We start from the raw sequence: 25,174 nt of genomic DNA on the forward strand, positions 1-25,174 counted from the left end.
CTCCATCCTTGTCAGCACTTATTTTCAGTCTTTTGGCTTAGCTTTCTAGTTGATATGAAGTGGTATATCATTTGGGTTTCTCTGATAACTAATACAGTTGATCACCTTTTCATGTGTTTATTGGCCATCTGACTATCTTCTTTTGTGATGTATCTGTTCAAGCCTTTGGCCCATTGTTCTACTGGTTTGTCTGTATTTTTCTTATCGATTTGTAGAAGTTTTTTTTTTTTTCTTTCATAGATTCTGGATAGGAACCTTTGGTTGTAAGTGTTCCCAACTGTCCCTTAAGCTTTTAATGTGCCTGGAGAAGATGTAACAGATTTGCTGTGGGACCTTTCTCCCAGTTGCTCTCCCTCAAGCACAGTATAATGACATGGTTTCCCAGCGAGCGTTCACACAGCCCACCCATGGCTGGGGAAGGATTTAACCATCTTCTGCCTCTTTCCTAGTACTGGCTTGTGACAGAATGCCCTTTCTTTTTGATGTGCAGGGTCCTTGTGGGTGCACCAAAGGCAGATTCCAAATACAGCACTTCAGTGAAGTCCCCTGGGGCTGTGTTCAAGTGCCGTGTCCACACCAACCCTGACCGGAGATGCACAGAACTGGACATGGCTCGAGGTGGGTGGACATTACTGCCAAGGTGGAAGTGCGTTCTGCACCCTCACACTTGGCTCCTTTCTTCTCAGCGTGGCTTGATCATTCACCCACTCATCTGTCCATCCATCCATCCCGTCTTCCTTCCCTCCCTCCAGCAAATATGTATTGAGTACCTATTCATTATTAAACCCTGAAGTACACTGGTGAACAAAACAAACACGGATCCTGCCATCCTGAGCTTTGTAAATTAGTGGGCAAAAGAGACATTAAAACAAATAATTGAGTGAGATAAGACCAGAGGGAAGGTGGGTATTCAGTCTAATCCAGATTGAAGGGTCAGGAGAGGCCTCTCTGGGCACCTTTCCACACACTGGAAGGATGCACAGTTAGCTGGGCAGGTACAGGAGACAGACCCTCCAAGCAGAGGTGCACCATTTTGAAGTACAGAGCCAGGGCAGTGTAGCTGCTGTGTGAGCAGGGGCAGCAGAAGTGGAGGAGGTTGGCAAGGCAGGCCGGGGCTGGATCACGCAGGGTGAGCAGGCCAGGGTAAGGCGATGGCATTTTATTCTGTGAACGGGGGGAAGGCCGTTAAAATCCATTTTAGGTTTTATGTTTTAGGTAGGGAAAGATGATTGAATGGATGTTTTTAAAAGCTTACTTTGGTCTAGTGGAAAATAGGAGGGTCCTTCAAAAAGTTTGTGGAAGGTTTTGTATTATCTTTTAATTTTATTTTTCCATGACCTTTTTGAAGTAACCTTGTACGTCTTTGGTATCAGATGGATCTGCCTGGGTTTAAAGCCCAGATAGGACTTGTTGGGAATGTCCTGTAGCTTCTTGGGACTCAGTTTCCTCACCTGTATGTAGAATATGTACCTCACAAGGATTGCCATGAGAAGATTAAGTGAGACAATAGAGATGAGTACACAGAATTGTGCTTGGCACACAGTAGGTTCTCAATAAATAGGAGCTGTTCTATTCTAATTATTACTTTAAGTCCTCAAAGTCCTTTTCTATCAAGATCTTCTAATTATTATTATTTTTAAAATAAAGAGTTGTTATAAGTTTCTCTAGCAGAGAAGGAGAGGTGTCTGTGGTGTTCTCTAGCACTGCTCAAAATGACTGGTTTGTGAATTGTTTGTTACTGGCACATAACAAATGAAGGAGCTTGCTTCAGAACATAAATCAATGCCCTGCTTCCTTCATCCAGAAAGTCTTGCTATATAAAAAGTAGTTGGCTGAATTAAACAGGGTACATAGTGATGGAGTTGATTTACATTTTGTTACAAGTGTCTTATTTCCTCATGGCTAACAAAAATTTGGGCCGTGAACCACCCTTTGAAAAGCAGCCGGCAATACTTCATTGCTCAACCCAAATCTGGCCTTTTCTCTTTTTCCTCCAGCGAAGAATCGGGGTGCATCCTGTGGAAAGACCTGCCGGGAAGACCGGGATGAAGAGTGGATGGGGGTGAGCCTGGCCCGGCAGCCCAAGGCCGATGGCCGCGTGTTGGTAAGGCCTCCGAGAGTGCCAGGGGGGAGGGGTGACACTATGAGAATGAGCCACTGGTTTGTTAGGAAAGCTGGATGGCGTGGTGACAAGGGCATGCCTTTGAGGTTGCCCATTCTGTACTACAGCCTAGACAAATGACTTACCTTTTTATTTTCTTTATCTGTCAAATGTTACTAATGTCTGTCCCAGGGTGCTGAGATGTGGCCATTGAAAAAGTGCTCTGTAAATCTCATTCATTAACTAATTTTTTGTGTGTGTCTTTTTAAGTCGAGATATGATTTACATAAAATACACAAATCTTAAGATTACAGTTTGGGTTTTAACAATTGCAGATACCTGTGTAACCCTCCACCCCCCAACCAAGATATAAAATATTTCCATCATCCCAAAAAGTTCCCTGACATCCCTTTCCAGTCAACTCCTCCCACCCGAGGGAACCTCTGCTATGAGGTGTATTACCATACATTATTTTTGCTTTTTCTAGAACTTCGTATAACTGGAATTCTACAGCACAAGCTCTTTTGCATGAGGCTCTTTCACTCAAAATAATATTTGTGAAATTAATCCATGTTGTGTGCCAGTAGTTCATTCCTACATGATGTAATACAAGTTATTTTTAATTAGTCATTTATTTGACTTCTGAAGTGCATGTGAGGTATTCTGATTTGTTAAATACTTTGAGGGAGAAACAAAGAAAGAAATCCTTGCCTTTGAGGTGCTTGATATCCTAGAGCTGCACGGATCAATAAAGCAACCACCAGCCACATGTAGTTATTTACGTTTATCGAAATTAAATTAAAAATTCAGTTTTTCAGTTACATTAGTCACATTTCAGATACTCAACAACCACTCATGGCTGCTGGATAGTGTACTGGGAAGTGCAGAGTGACGGCATTTCCATCATTGCAGAATGTTCTGCTGGACTCAGCAGAAGAAAGAATTTCTAAGTGCTACAGAGGTTTTGCTTTTGTCTATTTTTTCCTTTCTCTTTTCCATTGAAATGTGACACTAAGGTACTTAACATGTGCAACTATAAGCATGTGGTGAATTTTTTTCATACACAAACTCATGTTTCCCCACTGCTAACACCCCAGAAAGTTCCTTTGCTACTTCCCAGTCAGTGTCTCTGTCCCCACTGAGAGAACCACCATGGGATTTTCTGGGAAGTTCTCTGATGATTTTTGTTATAAAAGCATAAGATCAAGAAGGGAAAATAATACTAGCTGCCACTCACTGAGGGCTGTCCTTGGGCTGCATGCTGTAAAGCTGAGTATATTTTTATATATTTATGTATATATTATCCCAGGGGAGACAGGTTTTCCTTGACGATCTAGGCAAAATGTTTCTGTCCCCTCTCTGAGGAGCCCACTTTTGTGTTAAGCTCCTTCATGGTGGAAGTTGTTCATCTGAATTCTACCCTCCTCAGCACAATTAAGCATCTCCTCCTTGATGGGCCCCTTGGGGGAGGGAGGAAGCAGCTGGATGCTGTCACCAGCATCGCGGGGCCTCCCTACTGGCCCCTGTTGTGGGTTCCACCAGGCCCGCCATTTGCCTTGGTTTCCAGTCCTTTAATCACTGTTGCACAGGCCCTGGACCCTCTCCAAGCCTCCACATTCCTCCAGGTCTGGTGGCCTGACCCTGACTCGATGACTCGGCCCCAGAAGGATGAGAATGCTTGCCTGCCATTCCAGGGAAAGAAAGAGAAGAAGCTGACCTCTCTATAAATCAAAGGGTGGCCTGAGGTTGAGATTCAGGACAAACAGAGAGGAGGCGGGGGCCTGGCGGCTGCACAGCACAAAATGCTCTCACGGCCATCAAGCCTAGAGCCAGAGTGTGCGCCTGTGAAAATGTTTCCCCTCCCCACCCAGGGGTACCCTCTGTGTGGCTGAGAACTTATTTCCAGAGGAAAGACAAAGGGTTCTGTGAGTCAGTGTCAAGAAGGCGTCATCTCGGGGACACGAACAGCAGTGAGGACAGGGGAAGATTTGGCAAAGGAAGCCAAGAAGGCGTAGTTGGAGCCTTTGTGGATAATGGTCTCGCGGGTAGTCCTGTCTAATTTAATTGCGTGCAGAGCTGTTTTTCTTATGTTTTACACAGTGATGGCATCACTCGTTCAGTAGGCAGCTTGATGTGGGTGCTGGAGAAAGAGGGCGGCATCTGGCAGCATCTGCTTTCCTCATGCCGCCCCCCCCCACCCCAACTGTGGTCAAAAACATAAAATTTACCATCTTCACCATTTTTAAGTGTACAGTACAATAGTGCTAACTACATGTACGTTGTTGTGCAACAAATCTCTAGAACGTTTTCATCTTGTAAAACTGAAACTGTCCATTGAAGAACTCCCCCTTTGCCTCTCCCCGCTCACTCCCTGACAGCCACCGCTCTAATTTCTCTTTCTAAGAGTTTGCCTACTTTAGATCTTGCATAAATGGAATCATGCAGTATTTGTCCTTTTATGACTGGCTTATTTCACTTTGCATAATGTCCTGTAGGTTCATCTATGTTGTAGCACATGACAGGATTTCCTTCTTTTTAAAGGCTGCATAATATGCCATTGTGTGTATATAGCGCATTTTCTTTATCCATTCATCCATCGGTGGGTGTTTAGTTGCTTCCAGCTCTTGGCTATTGTGGATAATGTTGCAAAGAGTGTGGGAGTGCAGATATCTCTTTGAGATCCTGTTTGCAATTCTTTTTGATATATACCCAGAAGTGCAATTGCTGGATCATATGGTAGTTCTGTTGTTAATATTTTGAGGAAATCACTTGTTTTCCAAAGTGGCTGTACCATTTTGCATTCCCACCAAGAGTACACAAGGGTTTCCAGCTTCTCCACATCTTCTCTAATACTTGCTATTTTCTGTTTTTTTTTTTTTTTTTTTTATAGTAGCCATCCTAATGTGTGTGAGGTGATATCTCTTTGTGGTTCTGATTTACATTTTCCTAATGATTAGTGATATTGAGCATCTTTTCATATGCTTGTTGATCAATTGTACATCTTCTTTGGAGAAATGTCTATTTAATCCTTTGCCTACTTTTAAATTGGATTTTGTTGTTGTTGTTAGTTGTCCTCATGGCTTTTTACACATGTGCTGTCTTGCTCAGAAAGGCTTGTCCTAAATCCCCTCTGTTCCTGCTCCCTTCTGTCCTTGGCTGTCTGGAACAAGCTTAGTATCTTTTGTGTCATTAGGAATTTGACATTGCATGTTACCTTATGTTGTGTGTATATTTTATTTTGTGTGTTTGGGTCCTTTTTTATGGGGACCGATACCAAATCTTCTACCTCCTTTCAGTGTCAGTGCCTGGAGGACGTCTCTCTAAGGAATGGTGTCTCGAAGTGTGTTTGAATAATATGGAGACTCAGTGTCAATGTTAAAACAATTAGAAATCAAATTAGTTGCCATGTTTTCTTGGTGGCTGATTCTAAGTGGTTGATGGAAACACCAGGCAAAAGGCTCCTTTACACCAGGCTGTAAAAGTCCCCTTGGAAATGACAGGTGACAGTAAAGTACAGTGAGTGGCCACCTAGTCCACATTTACATTTTAGAGAACTCATATTCATTTGCTTCTTTAATGTCTCAGTTCTACCTGTCAAAGCTTTCTGGGAGGTGCGTATTTATTTTAAAATTAAAAATAGGAAGGATGTGTGTGTGCTCATGCACATTCTGAGAACTCAGGAGGTGCCTGGGGGTGTAGGCATGAGACCTGTATCCCCAAGGAGCATAAAATTGGATTCTACGGTTGGGTTTGAAGAGGGAGAGGCTCTTTTGAAAGTGACATCTGGTGCTGATTTCAAAGTAAAGAACAGATGGAGAATTTGAAAGCTCTGACATGGGGTGAAGTGTCTCAATGACAAATGGCATTATTTGGACCATGGACCCAGCAACCAGCTCTGGCAAGACCCTGCACGTCAGGCTGACCCTGGCTTAGTACCTGCCCATCTTGGCTCGATGGACATTGTGGTTTCCAGTTTTTTTCAGGGAACAAACAAATGATATGGGCTGTAAACACAGCATCAGGATTAGGGGCAAGCCCCCCTGCCTTATCACATTCTTACCCTGCACTCCCAGCATGGAGATAATGCTTTACAAAATAGGGGGAAAAGTCACTTCTCATGGTAGCCACTGAACAAACACAGCATAGGCATTGACTGCTTCTCTCAGACCTTGGAGGGCAACTCGATATGTTCAAGTCTGATGTCTCCCCTTTTCATCAGAGTTGCCAAGGCTCAGACAACAAATAGTTTAAGCTTCTAGATTATTTCTGGGTGGGAACAGTGTTCTCCAGCGCTATCTCTTTGCTGTTTCCTTTCTATACATCAGGGCTGTCCCTCTGTGTTCACCACTTCCCATCTGTCCATTTTTTTCAAAGCCACAGGATACATTTTTGCATTTACTTCTGTTGCTGTTTCCTGATTTTTGTGTGTGTGAACTTTTTATTGAGCTATAACACACATGCAGAAAAGTGCGTAAGTAATCAGTGTACGTACACCTTGGTAAATTTGAATTGGGTGAACATCCTCAGAACAACATTCCTAGCACCCCAGAGCTCCCTCCCGGTGCCTCTCCATTGAAGTCCCCTCCCTCCTCCCTTGGTCTGGAGCTTCTCTGGGGGAGTTCTGTGGCATCACAGCCTGTCTTTGATCCTGCACCCTACACCACTGTTCTCAGCAGTCTCAGTGGACTTCGGCTTTGGCCATCTGTATATGATGAATGCATGTGTTGGAGTGGTGGGGTGGGGACTGACATGGCTTTGTGGCCGAGCTACCCTGAGAGGCCCAGTACCCAACCCACCCAGGAAGGACGTGCTGTTTCCATACAACAAAAAAGGCCTTTGAAATAAATTTTTTCATTTTCTTCCTCTCTTTATTCTTTTGGGAGGAAAAACAGTCCTTATAACTTGAAATATGCCAGATTCTAAGATTTGGGGTGGTGCTAGGCCCTCCTCCCCCTTTCTTATGATTATTTGAAGTCTGAGTTTGAGCACGCCTTGCCGATTCCAGAGAATGTTCTCCTTTCCTGTTCTTCCCTGCTCTGTCCCCATTCCTCCCTCACAACAGAACTCATTCGGAGAGATTGATGGAGTTGCTAATGCTTTGGAGACAGTCCCTGGGAATTTTTTTTGTTTTTAACATAGGGGTCAGATTGACGTGTGTGTATGTGATGATAGTCAGGGCTAAACACAGTCTTTTTCTTTCTATGATTCATATTCAGAGATACTTTTCATTGTTTTCCTATATGGATCCTGCCTTTGATGCTTTGACCTCTGACCTCCAAGAATGCCTTAATTTTAGTTTAGTTTGGTGTGAAATGTGAAATGCAGTATTTGGATCTTCTAGGAATTCTCAAGATCACCCGTTAAATAGTTTATGGCACTTAAAAAATGAGGCAATAAACTAGAAGTTAAATGCAGCAAGTCCTCCTAAGTGTCAGTGTGCAGCTGGCTGTCAGACAGCACCATGATAAACATCTGCCTCTTTTTATGTCCCAGAAATACGATCAAACATAGTAAACCCTTGAATCCAAGGGTTTTGCTAAGTCTGTAAATGAAAATATTTACCCACCAATTAGATGATAAGAAGCTATTCAAGTTTGCAAGCTACTAGAATTGAGTCAGAACTGAAAAAAAAAATTAGTTACTTAGCAGTATGGACTGATTATCCATGTAGTGATATATTTTTATAGTTCCTTGTTCCATATCATGTCAATCTGTTGAGAAGTGTGCTATTTTAAAATTAAAGTACCAATTGAGGAAGAATGAAGGTGGTTTGCAATAGAAGGAGTAACAGTAGATTGCTTTCTGTAGCTTAATGCCTATGACAAGAGGCAAGACAGAGTGTGGGCAAGCTCATTTTTGAGAATCATTCTGAGCATGTCCTCTTTTGCCTTTGGACAGAGTGGCCTTGTGAAGGGCCCTGGTGGCAGTTGGCGTGAAGGGATGATGAGCAGACAGCTGAGAAGGCAGTGATCATATAATAGAATGACCTCAGGGAAAGCCAGGCCCTGGAGAGTCCCCTCCCTCACTTGGTGACCTTGGGCATTCCGTTTGACCCCAGAGTGGTTATTTCAGGTGTCCTGGGACCTGTAAAGTGCTCTATAAGGACAATAAATATGAGGGTAATTTTAAAAGTTCATGGAAAATAGAATTAAAATATAATACAAATCTTGACAAGAACTTTCTGAAGTACTCTTGTACCTAGCTACCAGATCTGCCTCTGGGTGTGTTTTGATGGCTTCTCAGACAGGAATTAAGAGTTTTAAGGTGGAGAATGCTTTATAGGGATACAAGGAAGACTCAGAAACCGTGGATGCTGGCCCTGTTTGTAGCACTTACTAGCTCTGCGGCTTGGGCCAAGCACCCTCTGATACTCAGTGTTCCCATACAGAATATGGGAATTCTCAGAACACCTCTTGTGCCCACCTTCCAGGGTTGCAGATGAAGTCAAAAGTAAACCTTAAGAACACTGAGCATTATAACCTATACAAACAGTGCATTTGAAGGAGATCAAGGTGTTAAAAACTGATTATTTTAAAATGTAGTATTTTAAGAAAATGCATCCCTTGGCCAGAGTGAAGTGAGCTGGTAACCAGAGTGATTGGTGACCACTCAGGAGGAGTGGCTGGGTGGGGCAGGGTGTGTGCTCTGAGTGGGCAGGTCGCCCCTCAGCGTGATGGGCAGCTGTGGTGAGATACACAGAGCTGGTGCCGCTGTCACGTCCAAGTGCGAGGCAGGGACATGTTCCGTGGGGCCGAAGGAAGAGCCAGGTCTATGTTCTGGCAGCCGGCCCCTGTCCGGCGCCTGTTGGTGAGAACTGCCCTGCCTCCAGCATCTCTTTGTGGGTTTGACCCCAGAGCTAAGATGCTGCTTCTGAAAGCTGGCCAAGGGATGTGTCTGTCCCTGGCGGCCTCCTTATCCCCTCACATGTGCCAAGCTCCCACCACCCCAGGACCCTCTGTCTGGACCTTCCATCCTCCTGGAACACCATTCCCTGTGCGCTCAGGGTGCTTAGCTCTTTATCATCCTGTACATTGTCCCAGACCTCCAGGTGGAAACCATCCCTCCTACTCCCAGATTGTCTGTCCCATAACCCTGTTTCCTTTCTTCCCAATACTTGGTATTGGCTATAGTTCTCATTTGGTGCTATGTTTGTTTATTATCTGTCTCCTCCCAGTAGCCTCCCAGGGGCTTGATCGTGTTCACACGGTTTTCTGATGCTCAGAGCAGTGTCTGGTGTGAAGGTGTGGCTGGGTGGGAGAGAAGAGTGCTTTCTGGCCCCTCTGCTTCTCTCTCCTCCCATGGAACCACCTGGTACTGCCAGGGGTCTGCTTTGTAACCTCTTGGGGCCAGCTTCCTTAATCTCAACCTCTCTGTCCCTTTAGGCCTGTGCCCACCGCTGGAAGAACATCTACTATGAAACAGACCACATCCTGCCCCACGGCTTCTGCTACATTATCCCGTCCAACCTCCAGGCCAAAGGCAGGACGCTGATCCCTTGCTATGAAGGTGAGTGCAGATTGATTCTATCTTATCCCCTTACCTACCTCATACTCTGAACAGCTCCCACCCCTCTCTGCACCACCAGAGAACATCTCCCCCAGCTTTCCAAATGCTAAGAAGCCAGCACTATTTGCTCCCAACGGCCTCTTGGTGCCAAGGCCCTGCCCAGGTAAGAGGCAGTGCAAAGTTGGCTTACCAAGCTTTGTGAAGTCTCAGAGACCGAAACTCACCAAGCCTCAGCCAAGTGATCAAACAGATGCCTTGGTTTCTTGGCACTGTCTGATGCTGTGTGGCCTTGGGAAACTTATTTGCTCTCTCTGTACCTCAGTTTCCTCATGTGAAAATTCAAGGGTTGGCCCAGATGATCTCAATAGCCCAGTGTGGCTCCCAGATGGTTATTAAGCTCCTGCATAGCTCCTGGCTGCACTGTGGACAAATGTCCTGTCCACAGGCAGGGGGAACAGAAGATCCAGATTCATAAAGCAACAGCTAGACAGAAACTTGACACCCTCAATCATTCAGTCATGTCATGCCTGGAAAATGGGTGGATGCCGGAGAACTGGGTGCATCCTCAACACCATTTTAAGAGTTCCTCACCAAGGGGCACTTGGGAAAGGAAGGGAAATGTGTCCCCTCAGGCTTCTAGCTGAGAACCTTCAAATGCCCAGGCACTGAGCACAATTGCATCAATCACTGTTTAGCCCATTGAATTTGAGCTTTAATGTTTCAGAAAATACTGTTGTCTTCTTCAGCTTGAGAACTTGTACCCTCAGATTTTCTTAGCCTGATTCCAGGTAAGCTGGGACTCTCTGAGTGCTGGACTATTTATTTTTAATTTCCCCCCAACTTGTTTGGACAGAAGTGTCACTGCCCTGTGTCCACACTGCCTTTGTGCCTCCCTGGGTTTTTCCAGGTTTCACATTTTGTGGCTACCAAAGAGGGCTCTGAGAAATGCTGTCTGGACACTGCATTTTTCTGCCTCATGGAGGACCCTCCAGTGCCCTTCTGGGAACTCAGGTGGCCTGATCAGGGTGCTCTGTGAAATGGTTCCCAAAGAAGAACCAGCAGGGTTCCTGCAGGTGGCACAAACCCTCTCCTGTGAGGGCAAAACTCTTTTTTTTTTTCTTACCCCTCTGTATCAGCATTTGATCAGCTCTGGCTGAGTTATGTGGAGTAATTGAACTCTGGCCCTGTTTATCTCTCTTGGTCAGAAGGAAAAACAAACTTCATCTTAAAAGTAGATGGTAATATAATCAGTCAAGAAGGGAGGGATAGTTGGTTTCAGATACACAAATAACATGTCAAGACCATCCTGGCTGCCCAGCTTATCCTTCTTCTTTCCCCAGGTGGAAGAGGGGACGCCCCAGAATGGCCCGTTGGGTTGCTTATCAGGCTGGGAAAAGCGAGAGGACTGGAGGCAGTGGTGCTGGAGGCAGTGGTGCTGGAGGCAGTGGTCATTGACCCAACCTAGTTATGCAATAGGACCAGCACATTGGTTTTCCCAGAAGGTGACTGACTGTGAAACAGGGACATGATACTGTCCCCAGTGATTTCTCTGCACACCACCACGAGCATGAGAAAGCAAAAGGACAGCCCTTTGCAAAGGGAGCTGGGGTCGAGTGTCCCTGTGTGCCTGTACCCACCATGGCTCACACTTCTAGACTGCTCTTTATTAAGCAGTCGTGGAGTGAGCAGTGGGCCGGGGTCGCTCTGGGGACTTTACACATTCTCTCATTTAATCTTCACCAAAACCCTGAAAAGTAGGTGGGTTTTTTTTTGTTTGTTTGTTTGTTTTTTTAATTTGGGTTTGATTATAAGTAGTTTATTTTGGAAGCTATTCTAGAAGATACCGGTGGGGCTGGGGGAAAAGGGAAGAGGGAAGGGGAAGGGAGGCAGCCCTGAAAGGGGGTGCTACCCAGCAAGTTCCCACTGTGGGCACCTGGGACGCAGCCTCTGTAGGGAATGCTGGGGGCCAGTGTGGGACACACACCCAGAGTTGTCCTGGCCGAGGGCCTGGGGTGTTTATCCACCTGGCACCTGTCCTGTGTGTGGGGGTGGGGGGGCTGGGAAAGGCCCCAGGCACAGAGATGTGGGTGCTGGCAGTTGGTAGTCACAGAAATGGTAAGGGCTGAGGGGAGAGGCATGGGACACCCTATGGCCAGCCTCTGTTGCCGTTCTCCTGTTACCGAGGGGGAAGCTGAGACTCAGTGTTAAGTAAACTGCCCAAGGTCACTCAAACAGTAAATGGTAGAGCTGGGCTTTGAACTTTGCATCTGACTCAGCAAACCATTCTGTGTCTCGGTGGTTAGTGGTCATTTCTGTTCATTTGTGTTTTGGAGTTTCCAATTAAAATGAGAATTAAATAATAGCCAGTCAGCAACCCCCTCAAAACAACAAAGGGTGACTGTTCAAACTATCCCAAAGATAGAATCATGAGGCGAGGGGAATGTGACCATTTTGGACATCAGCACTCGCAAGCCGGGCCCTGCCTGTCTTCCCTTCCTCCTCACTGTTGGCTCTGGTGTGATGCTTGGCAGGAACGTGGAAGCCTCTGAGCCGAGGGAAGCAGGGCAGACCTGGTGGCAGGGTGTGTTCAGGTCTGCTCCAGGTGTCCCTGGTTCTCAGGAGAGAGTGTGAGCATTGAGCCTAGGCCTTATAGGCATCGTGGGTTTCTGCCCACCGCTCTTGGTGCTTCTGACCATGCAAAATGTCCCGCAGAGCTACTGGTCTCAGAGGAGAGAAGTGCAGGACAGACGGACTGACCCACAGCCGAGCCCGACTAGACCAGCTGAACCCCAGCCCATCTGAGGTTGTACAAGTGAGAAAGAAGTACTTGCTATTGTTTGCCATGGAGATTTCCTGGTTCCTATGTGGCAAAAGCTGGCCGATACGTCTCAGGAACCCCAATTCCTCACGCAGCAGGGGCTGTGGGAAGGGCTTAGGCCTCAGGATCGCTCTTTGTTCTGATCATTCCTTGACTTAATGACGGCGAGATGGAGCCAGCAAGTAAATTAGCAAAATGGTTGTGCCCGTGCCCAATCCTTTTTCTTGATGGGCACTCACACACTTCCATATCCTAACTCGTTCATTGGCCCAGGGAGGAGTAGGGGATGGGGCTGGTGTGGGGTGTACTGGCGTATAAGAGCAGCCCCTTAGAAAAATAGGGGACTAAACAGAAAGCTTCTGTAGTTCTTGGCCCTGTAAGAGAGAGGGGTGGCAGATGCTCAGGTTTCTCTAGAAGACTAGATAGGGAGGTGGGGGGTGCAGGCCACAGTTAGAGGGCTCTGGCCTGTGCTCTGTTGGCTTTGGGGATCTCCACCTCCTTGTTTTGTTGTCTAAACTAAGCCTACTGTGGCTCTTAAGGCAGCTATTATTTTCTCTTAATGTGAAAAACTCAGTGACAGAAGCTCTCTGTTCCAGGTAGGGGATCACATTGTGGTTAGTACAACAGAAGTATTTTAGAGTTTGGCAGGACCTTTCGGATATCACCTAGACCAGCCCTCTGTCTTTACTGAGGTCCAGAAAGGTGGTGTGGCTTTGCCACACAATGGAGAGCCACAGTATTGTTGGCTGGAGCACAAACCGTGGACCCAGACTGCCGGAGTCCAAGTCCTGGTGCTGTCACTTCCACTTATTATCAGTGTGACCTCAGATGAGGTGTTTAACTTCTCTGTGCCTAATGTCAAAGGCCTGTAGAGAGGATTAAGTGAGTTAATACTTGTAAGGTTGGGGTTTTTTTGTTTTTTTTTTTTGTGACTGGCCAGTAAGGGGCTGTGAACCTTTGACTTTGGTGTTATAACACTGTGCTGTAATCAGCTGAGCTAACCTGCCAGCCTAATACTTGTAAGTTCTTAGAACAGTATCTGGCATATATATGCTAATGTACTATATGCTAAGCATATGTATATGCTCATATGCTGTGTTGTACACTCCTGTCCTATATGCTAAGCAAGTGTTTGTGAATCACCACAGGGTGACTGACTTATGTACCAGGAATAGAGTCCACTTAATCTTATTAAGTACTCAGTAGGTGAAACCCTGATAGACAAAACCTGAGTGACACAGTTCCAGCTGTCAAGAAGTTCCTCATCTACAGAAGAAAACAGAGAAGGAACAGGGTGTTTTAAAAGTGGGAGGGCTGTGTGGGGAGAGGATTCCCTGCCAGTGCGGGTACTGCTGGGTCCTCCCCCTAAGGGCTCGAGCTGCATCCATGTGCACAGTGGCATTAATTTTCATTTTACAGTTGGATTTCATTTTACAATTGGAAAACCTGAAACTTGCATAGAATCTGCAGCTTTCTGAGGCCATGGAAGAGAGGGGTGGTGGGAATCTACTGTTGGTCATGGGGTGGGCGTGGGGCAGGGAAGGAGGGGACTGCTGCCTCTGGTTGCTTCCTGTGGAGAAGTGGATGGGCTGCGGAGGCTCAGTTGAAGCCTGCTCTTCTGCACTCCTGTCTCTCAGCCCCTCGGTGGAGTGTTGCCTCCACTGCATCTACCTGTTTAGGTTTTCATGAGGAGCTCATGAGAAACTTGGATGGAAGTGTTCAGAAAGTCCACCCACTCTTCTGTCATTGTGGCCTCATTGTGAGTCTCCATGGGGGCCAACTATGCTCTCTCCAGAATGTTGGGGTTGGTTTGGTTGAGAAAACCCCCTAAGTGTGTGAGCATCTTTCCAATATGTCTCAAGCTTTTGGATTCTTAAATAATTCATCTTTGGTTTTGCACAAAGACATTTTTCTCATGGCTTCTCAGCTACTTCCTGTTTCTGGTTGGGTGGAAAAGGCTACTAGAATAACCTGTTTGGTACCAGAAAATGTAGAGGGAATAGGAAATAAAAATGAACTTAGGACATAAAATAAACCCATGGAGCATACCTTTTAAGTCAGTTTAGTCTGTCTGATACAAGAACAGCATCATTACTGCCATATGATGTTTGTTTTATATCAAAATGTGTGAGAAAATGAGAGCTTCAGTGGAATAACATGGTGAAGACTGTAAATTAAAGAGCAATCACTATAAAGTGTTAGTTACTGTTAACAAAGCCATGATATTTTAGGACTCCCCCAAATTAAGTTGGTGTGTATGATAAGATAAAGAGATTTCTTTCCTCCTTTGCCCTTGAGCCCACTGAGGCAAGAAGCTGGAGCTTGGCAGGAGTGAGACTGTAAACAAGTAGTCTTTTTTATTGTGACAGACCTTACAAGTATGGAATAATCTGGGAGAAGCTTAGCAAATTAACAAAATTGTTCAAGATGGGGGCCAGCTAGTTAGCTCAGGTGGTCAGAGTGTGGTGTTGATAACACCAAGGTCCAGGGTTCAATCCCTGTACTAGCCAGTCACCCTACCTCCCCCAAAAGTGAGTGTTTTTTTTTTTTCCTTTTTGTCTTTTTTCGTGTCCGGCAACGGATCGCAACCCTCAGTGTCGCGCCCGTACCGGACCGGGACCAGCCATGGGATCGCAACCCTCGATGTTGCTCCCACGCCTCGCTCAGCCAGTGAGCGGCCGGTCCGCATGCGGGATCCGAACCCTCGGCGGGAGCGCCGCCGCGCTTCCCAAGCGGCGCACTGCAGCAGTGCACCACCGGGCCAGCCCAAAAGTGAGTTTTTTGTTTAGAGTGCAGGGTCATAATACTAAGGTCAAGGGTTTTGATCCCCATACCAACCAGTTGCCAAAAAAAAAAAAAAAAAAAAAAAATTCAAGATAAAATGCTTACAATTGGGGGCAGTTATGGTACCACTGTATATTAAAACTAACTTTCAGAATCTGGCTTTACCACTCACTGATTCCTATGATTGAACCTATATGCTCCTACTTTCTGGCTTGGTGATCTTGGGCATGCTCCATGAGCCTTAGTGCCCTCATCTTTAAAATGGGGAGATTAATACCTACCTAAGGTATTTGAGGTCTATAAAATGCCTAACACAGTACCCAGCTCAGAGTGAATGCTCATCCCCTTCAATTAGAAAGTCTGAATTTTCTAATTAACTTTCAAGTATTATAATATTCTGAAATGTTCTCAGAAGGTGTCTAACAGATCCTGCTTTAGTGAATGCATAATGGAGGGTAAAAAGCTGCATATTACCGAAATGATTTTAAGAGCCTTTGAAAAGATTATAATTTCTTAAATACATTGGAAGATCATATTTGCACAATTTATTTGCTTGGTAAGCTCTTCTCCCCTCTTTGTAGATGATCTAAAGTTTAATTCATGCCGTGTTTATATGTTCTTAAAATTGGAATTGTCAGCATCCAAATTTATCAAATTTTAATGTGCTTTAAAATTGTCCCATTGATTCCAAAGATTTCTGTACCACTTTCTTTATTATGAGAGAATGGCTGGCCTTTTTATTTCTGATATGTTTTTGCAGTTTTCAAGAAAGTGATCATTTCTAGGGAAGGAAATAGATCACCCATTTTTTTTCCTCTTTCTAATGTTGAAGGCTGTGGTTCCACAGGGAATAAAAATCAATCAAGAGTATTTACAATTGAGATTTGGTTTTGTTGTGCTGTCTTTTCGTTTTTTGGAGAGAACCATAAAAGGCTAAGTTGCTCCATTTAAAAATTCAAGAACAAGCCCCATAAATTTTTATTAAATAATGACCTTTACATTTATATAGGATTTTATAGTCTCCAAAGAGCTTTTGTAAACATGATCTCATTTAAGTAAATACAGCAAATTGAAAAGCAAGAGGATGCAGTTATGTGTTATGGTTAGTTAAGGCAGAGAGGAACCTGGGGGTGTGTGAGTGGGGGATGGGGATGGGAGGGTGGCTCAAGGGGACAGCCAGAGCTGAAGGAAGAGGCTAGAGGTCTCTGGCAGTGCTCTCCAGGAATCAGGGAGCACCATGAAGTTTTCCCTTTGGAGCCAAGAATTTTTTATCTTGGACAAAAATATATTCTATACTTCAAATGTGTTTCTGTCCGTTGTGTGGAATTATTGACTGCATAGACTGCATCTTCTAATATTTTCTTTTCAGATGTCCAGATTTTATGAGTCTCCTCTTCTAAAATTGCATATCCATGTGATGAGTGTCTTGGGTTTTGTTCCTCTCAGAGAAAGTAACAGATTCAGATTCACTTAACATTTATTGAACACCTCCTGGGTGCTGGGTGTTATGCTGGGTACTTAAAATTTATGATCTTACTGAGTAATCACATTATTTTGCATAAGTATTCTTATCCCCATTGTACAGATGAGAAAACTGAGGCTCAGGGAAGTTGATGAAGATCACAGACTTATTAAGCAGAGGAGGGGTTGCTAGCTTTTAAGTTCAGAATGTGTTTCTTTGTGGCTACCTGTTCTGTTGGGATATTGGTTTTCTTTGTGATTACTGGGGTGCTTTGGCCTATCACAGAGAAGAATCTATTTTTTTATGTCATAATTTTATTATACAAATTTTTAGGACATTATACTATAAACATTTAAAGCCATGTTGCTGTTTTGCAATTTTAGACACAATCTGTAGACAAGTCCCAGCAGGTACAGAGGATAGAGGTGGCCTCTTAGCCTGATAAAATGTAGCCAGGAGGCTAATCTGCTCCTGGGTCTCTCCTTACTCCAAACATTTGGTTTTCATATCTGACCAGCACTTTGTCTGTCTATGTTTTAGTGCCAGTTATTTCTTGAGCCGTTTGGCTTCAGTCACAAAATGGAATTCTACTCAGTTCTGACCTGAGGTTCTCACTGAAATGTGACTGTCCCATGTTCAGGGTCACTTTTGGAGGGATGAAATATGATACAATGTATAGTAAGTTGAAATATCTACGTTAAGAGCCTGTAAGATTGCTTTCTTTGCTTCTGAAGTAGGAAGTTGGCAAAATGGGTTGCTAGATTCTGGGTGGAAGGAACTATTTAAAAATTACAAAACTTTTTTTTTTTTGTCTTTTTTTTTTTTTTTCCGTGTCCGGCAACGGATCGCAACCCTCAGTGTTGCCCCCGTACCGGACCGGGGACCGGCAACGGGATCGCAACCCTCGGTGTTGCTCTCGCGCCTCGCTCAGCCAGTGAGCGGGAACCGGTCTGTATGTGGGATCCGAACCCTCGGGCGGGAGCGCCGCGGCGCTTCCCAAGCAGCGCACTTATCCAGTGCGCCACCGGGCCGGCCCCAAAACTTTTTTTTTGTATTTTTTTTTATTGTTGTAGAATGCTTAACATAAAATTTACCATTACTGTACGGTTCTGTACCATGAAGTACATTCATAGTTGTGCAGCCATCATTACCATCCATCTCCAGAACTTTCTCACTATCTCAAACTGAAACTCTGTACCTTTTAAGCACTAATTCCCCATTCCCTGCCCCTGGCAACCACCATTCTACTTTCTGGCTCTATGAATCTGACTACTCTGACTACCTCATGTAAGTGGAATCACACAGCGCGCATCCTTTTGTGACTGGCTTATTTTATTTAGCATAGTGTTCTTAAGGTATATCTGTATTGTAGCATGTGTCAGAATTTCCTTCTTTTTTAAGGCTGAATAATATTCCATTGTATGTATGTACCACATTTTGTTTATTCATTCATCCTTTGATGGTAAAAAATTTTTTTTAAAGGATAAGAATGTTGTCATTGGAAATGTGCTCTATGAAGCATGATGATGTGGTAGAAGCAGACAGGAAGTCAGGGACTCTGCTCTGTGTCCTGATTGTGAGGCTAGTTCCCGGTGTGGCTTTAAATAAACCACATAATAGTGTCCTTATCTGCAAAATGAATACATATAGTTAGAATTATTAGACATTCTCTAAAGATTCTTTTCCCCCTTTAAAGCCTCTTTCTCTCACTTAATTGTAAATTTCTGGCTTTATGAAATTTGCTTTTAATGCTTACCATAGCTTAATCATCAATTATTTTGATAAAATGTTCTTGTTTCCTTTCTAACTTAGCTATTTAGATCATTTCATTTTTTTTTTTCTGTTTAGACAGTGGTTTGCTCATAACTCAGTGTAGTTTTGTCCTCTCTTTTTTTGTGTGTTTTTAAATGCCCTTCTTATTACTAAAGATCTGTCTGCCCAAATGCATTGTCCCCTAAATTGTTGTTTAATTTTTGGTTATTTAGATTTGCCACCCCATGGTGAAATTCAGAAATAATTTAAGACTGGAAAGCTATTTCCCCCTATTTTATTTCATAGCTAAGCTAAGGAACTATAGAAAAATAATTCAAAAATTTGTGTGTTAAAAAAGACTAGCTTTTTTGGCAGTGGAGCTGATAGATAAAAGACTATGCTATCTACCCTAAGTGAACATTCTGCAGTATATGCATGTATCAAAACAAAATACTGTACCCCATAAATATGTACAAAGAAATGTTAAAATATTTTAAATTAAAAAAAAGACTAGCTTTGAAAGATGAAACATTTTCAAATGGGTAATAGGAAGAGAGATTATGAGGAAGAATATATGTTACTCTGTATGTAAATCTTGATCTGTCCACGGGATGGTTTTATCCCAGTGTTTTGGGAAGGGTGCAGGAAGTGACTCCACCCAATCAGTGGTCTTCTTGAATGAGTTAAAATTCATTAGCATAGGCTCTATACATTGAGTTGTGGATTGTGAACATTTGGAAACCAGTATTTTTTCCCTCTCTAAATTGCCTTCTGTTTAGACAGGGTTTAATAAAACCAGCAGCTAAACCAAGGAAAATACCATTTTTAGAATGGAGGAGCCATATGACTTAATGAATTAAAGTGTGTGATGCAGGCCAAGAAATTCAGACCCACTCATGGCGTAAAGATTTCTCTAACCTGTTCTCAGTTCCTCCATGTGATTTCTCTATCCTCTTGTTCAACCCCACTTTTTGTTAACCCAGATTGTTTCCCCAGATTTAACAGTTAGGTTTGTTAAGTGTCTGTGAGCTGCTGTCATGCAAAGCCTGACTGTCCCCTGCTGCTTTGATGTGAATAAATGTTTTCCATGTTGCAGTCCTCTCTGTTGGGCCGTGTCCTTGCGGGCATTTGGAGACTGAGTGGACGTGCCCAGGAGCAGCCAACTGCTGGGCCCCACAGCCTTTGTGTTGTGCAGGAAAGTTCTTCCTGGGAACACTGGTGACTAGAAGTCACCTCCAGCCCCTCCCAGGTCCCTCCACCCTGCACTTCCTGGACTTCTCAATGGAGGGAGGTTATGCGTGGGGCAGCCCCTGTCTCTACACCCACCTCCCTTCCCTCAGCTTTGTGGTACAGGCTATCCTGCCATCTCAGGCTTAGGCAAGCAAAACCATGTCGTTGTTGTTTTTTTTAATCAAGTTTTTTTAGGATATGAGTATGTTAGGGTAACCCTATGTATTTACTTCCTGAGGCCCAAGGAGATGGACTTGACCAAGGTAGAATCAGTCAACCTGAGGTTTGGAAAGCCCAGAAAAATCCATCCCATGGGTCCTTGCCCTGTTCCCATCACACCCACTGCTGTCCTTGGACCTCTGGAGTTAGCGGTAACACCAGGTCTAGAACCCAGGATGCTCCATTCCCAGAATATGACTCCTTTTCAAGCAAGGCTGGGATGTAGTTCAGGGGGCTGACAGGCTGGAAGAGAGAAGGGCAAGGCTGGAAGGTCAGGGAAGAAGGTCCACAGGAAAGCAGGTTGGGGAGTTACAGGGCTTGGGGGCAGGGAGACCATGTAGGGTGTGTACACGGAGCAGCATGCATGCACCCGGTTCAGGAACTCACTGGCATCAAGCACAGGCAGGTACATGACACTGGGCTGGTGTTGGGGACACTGAGATGAATAAGCTCATGTATGTGCTGAGTCAAATTTGTGATGAACAAACGTGCTTTGTGATGAGAAGAGAGTATCTCTTCTTTTGTACTTTCACTTGCAAGGTCACCTGGACTGAGAAGCTGAGGAGGGGTCTGGAAGGCTGTGGAAGGCTTGGAATGTGAAACTGTCTAATCCAATAACACCACTTGTGCCTTCTTAGGCTAGAGTTGCCAAACCCTACAACTGCACCTCAAGTGTGTGGAGTAGGGATTGGGTAGGAGGAAGAAGGCTTTGGAGTAGATCCTAGTCCATGTTTAAAGGGTTAGTGACAGGGTCACAGAAGTTTCTAGAAGACTGGAATGTGGCCTTCCCTCTAATGGGGAGTTATGGGAAATGGGTACCAATCAGGGGCCCCACATTGTTTGATTCTTCACCCTAGCGCATCTCAAGAAAGCAGATATAGTTCCTGGGGTTTCAGAAACGTCAAAGCCATGGGATGATGCCTCCTTCCATGTGTGCATCCTAGGCCCTCAAACCTCTGATGGGGCAGTTCCAGCTTGGGGAGGCAGAGGCTGGCCTTGAAATGGTTCCCAGAGTTCTCAGGGATGAAGGATCCATGAAATGATGTGAGTGGAGATAGCTAACTCAGTGCCTGGAACGTGCTGAACACTCAGCCAGCATGAGGCAGGGGCTCTAGGAAGGGCTTCGCTTGTAGGCCTTTAGCCTGGGCCAGGAGTGGGGTGTTCCCAGCTCCCAGGAAGGCTGTGGCCACCTCAGAGACCCAGAGTCCTGCTCCCAGCACAGAGCATGCCAGCACAGTTTGGGGAGGAGGTTGAGAAAGGCACTGAAGTTCTTGTATCTACTGTTTTTGGAGTCTCTGTCACAAAGAGACCTTGAGACTGCTTTAAAAGATGAGAGTCCCACATAAGTCCTATTCACGTCCTAAATTTATGAGGCTGAACTGGTCTGTCCTGCAGTGTAGTTTCATTCAGCTCTTGGGGTCCAACTTTCCTTTGTATTTCTCATTTTTTTGAAGAGTTACAATTGGATGTTTAACCCCAAGAGTCAGTGGGGTGGCCCCCCAAAAAATTTTTCCCAGACTTCCCAGATTTGACATGTAACTGTTTAGATTAGGACATTTTGATCCTTCTTACCATTTTGCTATTTGATGCAGGGCTTATTATTAATTTGTATTATTTCCTGCCATCATGCAATTTGATGTAAGATTTGTTTATTACTTTGTACAAGCCCCACTCCCAGCCCTAGTGCAAGATTTTTCAGGGAACAAGTGACTTCCGTTGGTCACTGGGTTGCTTTCTGGCTGGCCGGGTAGTTCTCCTTATTAATAACAGGACAAGGTGGGAGGAGCTGATTTTGCCCTCGTATGGAAGAGGAGTAACTCAATTGCCATTCTGTTGTAGTTTAGCAGTCGGTTAATGGCCACTTACTGGAAAATGTTACCAGGCTCTGTGGTGAGTGTTGTTAGAAATTGAATTACTCTGTATATTTCCCCAGGGCCCTTTTCCCTCTTTGCCTGCAGTAGACACTCTGAGCTGCAGGAAGTGGCACTGTGTTGCAATCACAGCTTCATTGTTCCTTTGTATTATTTATTTTGTGTTTCAAAAATAATTATATTGCTTTTAATGGTACCAGAGACTTGCCAAGAGCCCAGGGTGGGATAGGGGTCACTGGGTTATTTGTTGGGTAGCCCCAGCCTGAGGGTGCCCAGGAGCAGCCTGTGAGCTGGTGTCTAGCAATGTCAATTTCACATATGATTAATTTGAGTTACTTGAGCTGAATGTCATTCTACCTCCTTGTCTTTACCCATGAAATGATTTCAAACAGCTGGTCACTCACCTGGGTTTCATGTAATCACTTGCAAAACCTTTGATAGTCCACAGAGGTGAAAGAATGTGAGTTTCCAAGTCCAAGCTTGGGTAGAATCCTGGCTTTGCCATTTACTAGCTGTGTGGCCTTGAGCGATTCACATGACCTCTCTGAGCCTCAGTATTCTCACCTGTTAACAAATGGGAATATGGTTCCTAGGGTTGAAGGATCAGTGAAATGATGGGAGTGGAAGCAGCTAACACAGTGCTTAGAACATGCTAAACACTCATCAGAAGTGTTTTCCTTCTCTCCTTTACCAACTTAAAAATAAAACAGAAGCAACAGAATTTCCCCATTTGTTGGGTAGGAGTGTTGGTAACTGAGGGAATGGTGTGGGAAAAGAGCTGATCCACTATTTTTCTTTTTACCTGGAGAGCTCTTCCATTTTTCCTTTGACACAAGAAGGAGAGAGGTGTAAGCATATAGTGGAACAGTACTCCGCTAGCAATAGTGCGACAATAGGCTGTGGCAGGTCTGGAGGAGTCCCCTCTTCCTGCAGCTCATGGATGCATGGCTTGTTTCTGGTTGGATGATAGAAAGCATATTGCCTCCAGCTGTATCCAGTGTCTTTTGGGGAGGGTTGGTCTTCTTCCAGGGGACTCCAAACTGGGATGGCCACATCATTCCATTTCTGGGTCATGTTTTCAGCTCCTTGGGCCTACTGGGGATCTCTGTCCTTTCTGAAGTAAATGAAATGATTGTCACCAGCCTCCCACTTAATTACTGTGGCTGCTGCTCCTCTTTTCCCCACATGAGCAGAGGAAGTCCGCTGGGGCACTTGGCAGCCTCGCTACCTGATGGCACCAGAGCCTGGATATTTGAGGTCTGGTGGATTCCTGAGACCTTCCTTCTGTGACCCAGTCTGGACAGCATCCCTGGGCCCAGCCCACAGCAGCCCCCATGGGAGGTGGCCGGCTGGCTCAGCGGCTCCACATACAAGTGGCACACACTGACATGCTGTGGTTTGCTTCTCTTTCCTTCCTTCCCCCTAGAGTATAAGAAGAAGTACGGAGAGGAACACGGCTCCTGCCAGGCTGGGATAGCAGGCTTCTTCACTGAGGTGGGTGCCAGCTGTCTGGGCATTTCTGTCATTTTGTTGGTGTTCATTCCCTTGCTTAAGGTGATTTTCGTCACCCTTGAGGTGAGGCTTCAGGTGTCCCAGATTTTTGAGCCCTGAGTGAGTAGATTCTGGTCCTCATACCAGGGAAGGTTATTTAAACCTGGTGGTGGTGGTGGTGTGGTGGTGGTGAGGGTCTTCCAGCTGCCAGAGACCAGAGCGGGGTGGGCTGGCTCATTTGGAGGATCCTCCATGTGACGATTTCTAAGACCCGTGGAAGGAGCCGATTAAAGGGGGTGCGGGTGAGACAGCGTTCCCTTGAGGGGTCGATGCTGCATTGTTGGCAGATGTGAAGACATATTGAGTGTATGAGCACTGCTTCATAGCATCCCTCACTCCTTGGCAGAGAGTCTTGATTTTACCTACAACTCTGAGCATTCGTTCCCTTTCCCACATTCTGAAGGACTGTGCACTTGTGCTTGTGTACCTTATAGGCCTAGGCAGTGGTAGTGTGACCTTTGGCCGGTAGCACATTTTTAGGGACTGTTTTCTTATGTGATTAAGCATTCAGACTCTCAGGCTTCCTATTCCATGGAATATTAAAATGCAGTTCCTCGGCTGGCCCATGGCCCTTACCCCCTGCGGGTGCCTGTCTCCTCCACTCACTGCAGGACAGCAGAGGCTGGGGCAGGACACACAACAGCAAGGGTGGGGAAGAGACAAAGAGCGCTGCCTGGTTTCCACAGCTTCCTGAAGAGTGCCTCTGAGTTAGGAGCAAAACTGTCACTTTGATTTCAGAAACTGCTATTTAACTTTATTTTCTAATAGATGGTTGGCAATACAGTGTCTGATCCAGAAAGCAAAAAGAAAAGGCAGAAAGTCATAAACATTATTATCCTTCACTCTCAAACCAATAAATGTGAGATGCTTCTTTCCTAGCCCCCCTTCCCTTGCCTTCAGTAATTCTTATTATGTCCATATAGTCATGGGTCATTTTCATGACAGTCTACTCTACACAGAGTTCCATGCAAGGCCCTGCAGACGGCACCACCTAGATGTAGAAGCCAAAAATTAAGAAGAGTCTTCCGTTGCTGCACTCTCCTACATTCAAGCCATCAGCAAGTCACACCTCCTGTGCCCTCAAAACCTATCAGAAAATTCATTTCTCTCCATCCTCTGCCACCCCACAAATCTAAGGCACAGTTGTCTTGTTCCCAACCCCCTGCAGAATGCTCCTGCTTTCCAGCCTCCGCCCTTGTTTCCCAACAGACTAGTCACCACATGGCAGCTAGAACTATCTTTGCAAACAAGAAAAATATCATGGTACGCCTTTGCTCAGAACCTTCTGGTGTCTTCCCTTCCCACTTACAATAAAATCCAGATGCCTTTGCTCGGCCTCCCAGGCCTTCCTACTTTTCCAGCCTCACCTATTACCTGGCCTCCCCCCGACTCACTGTCTCTAGCTATAGTGACTTTTGGCCACTGCTAGAACGTGCCAGACTCTTACTGGCAGCATAGCACTGGAAACCCGCAAACATGGCTCTTTGTGCACACGTGCACGTTTCTTTAGAAGAGACATGTAGTGGGGCTGGCCCGGTGGTGCACTGGAGAGTGCGCCGCTTGGGAGCGCGGTGGCGCTCCCGCCGAGGGTTCGGATCCCATGTGGAGACCGGTTCCCACTCACTGGCTGAGCGCGGTGCGGGCGCAACACCGAGGGTTGCGATCCCGTTGCCGGTCAGTAAAAAAGACAAAAAAGGGAAAAAAAAAAAAAAAAGAAGAAGAGACATGTAGTGGAGGAATTTCTGGGTCAAAAGGTATTCATAATTTGACTTTTGATACATGCTGGTGAATTGCACTCCAGAACTGTTTACAGTGGACCCCCCTACCCTCCCGCAACCATCTCTATATTCTTTCACCAATACTTTAAATTTTTGTCATTT

General features: G+C 45.1%; 1 protein-coding gene across 1 annotated transcript in view; it reads left to right on the forward strand.

The window, feature by feature from the left end:
- Positions 1-490: 490 nt before the first annotated feature.
- Positions 491-25,174, forward strand: part of LOC103603565 (integrin alpha-9) — a gene marked incomplete at its 3' end in the record, with an annotated part of 68,488 nt that continues 43,804 nt past the window's right edge. Inside the window, exons 1-4 of the mRNA XM_008588123.1 lie at positions 491-618; positions 1,998-2,104; positions 9,484-9,607; positions 23,170-23,237. Of these exons, the coding sequence (XP_008586345.1) occupies positions 609-618; positions 1,998-2,104; positions 9,484-9,607; positions 23,170-23,237 (309 nt within the window). The remainder of the gene's footprint in view (positions 619-1,997; positions 2,105-9,483; positions 9,608-23,169; positions 23,238-25,174) is intronic.

This window comes from Galeopterus variegatus, unplaced genomic scaffold, assembly GCF_000696425.1.
Source record: "Galeopterus variegatus unplaced genomic scaffold, G_variegatus-3.0.2 Scaffold4677, whole genome shotgun sequence".
Classification (NCBI taxonomy): Eukaryota; Metazoa; Chordata; class Mammalia; order Dermoptera; family Cynocephalidae; genus Galeopterus; species Galeopterus variegatus.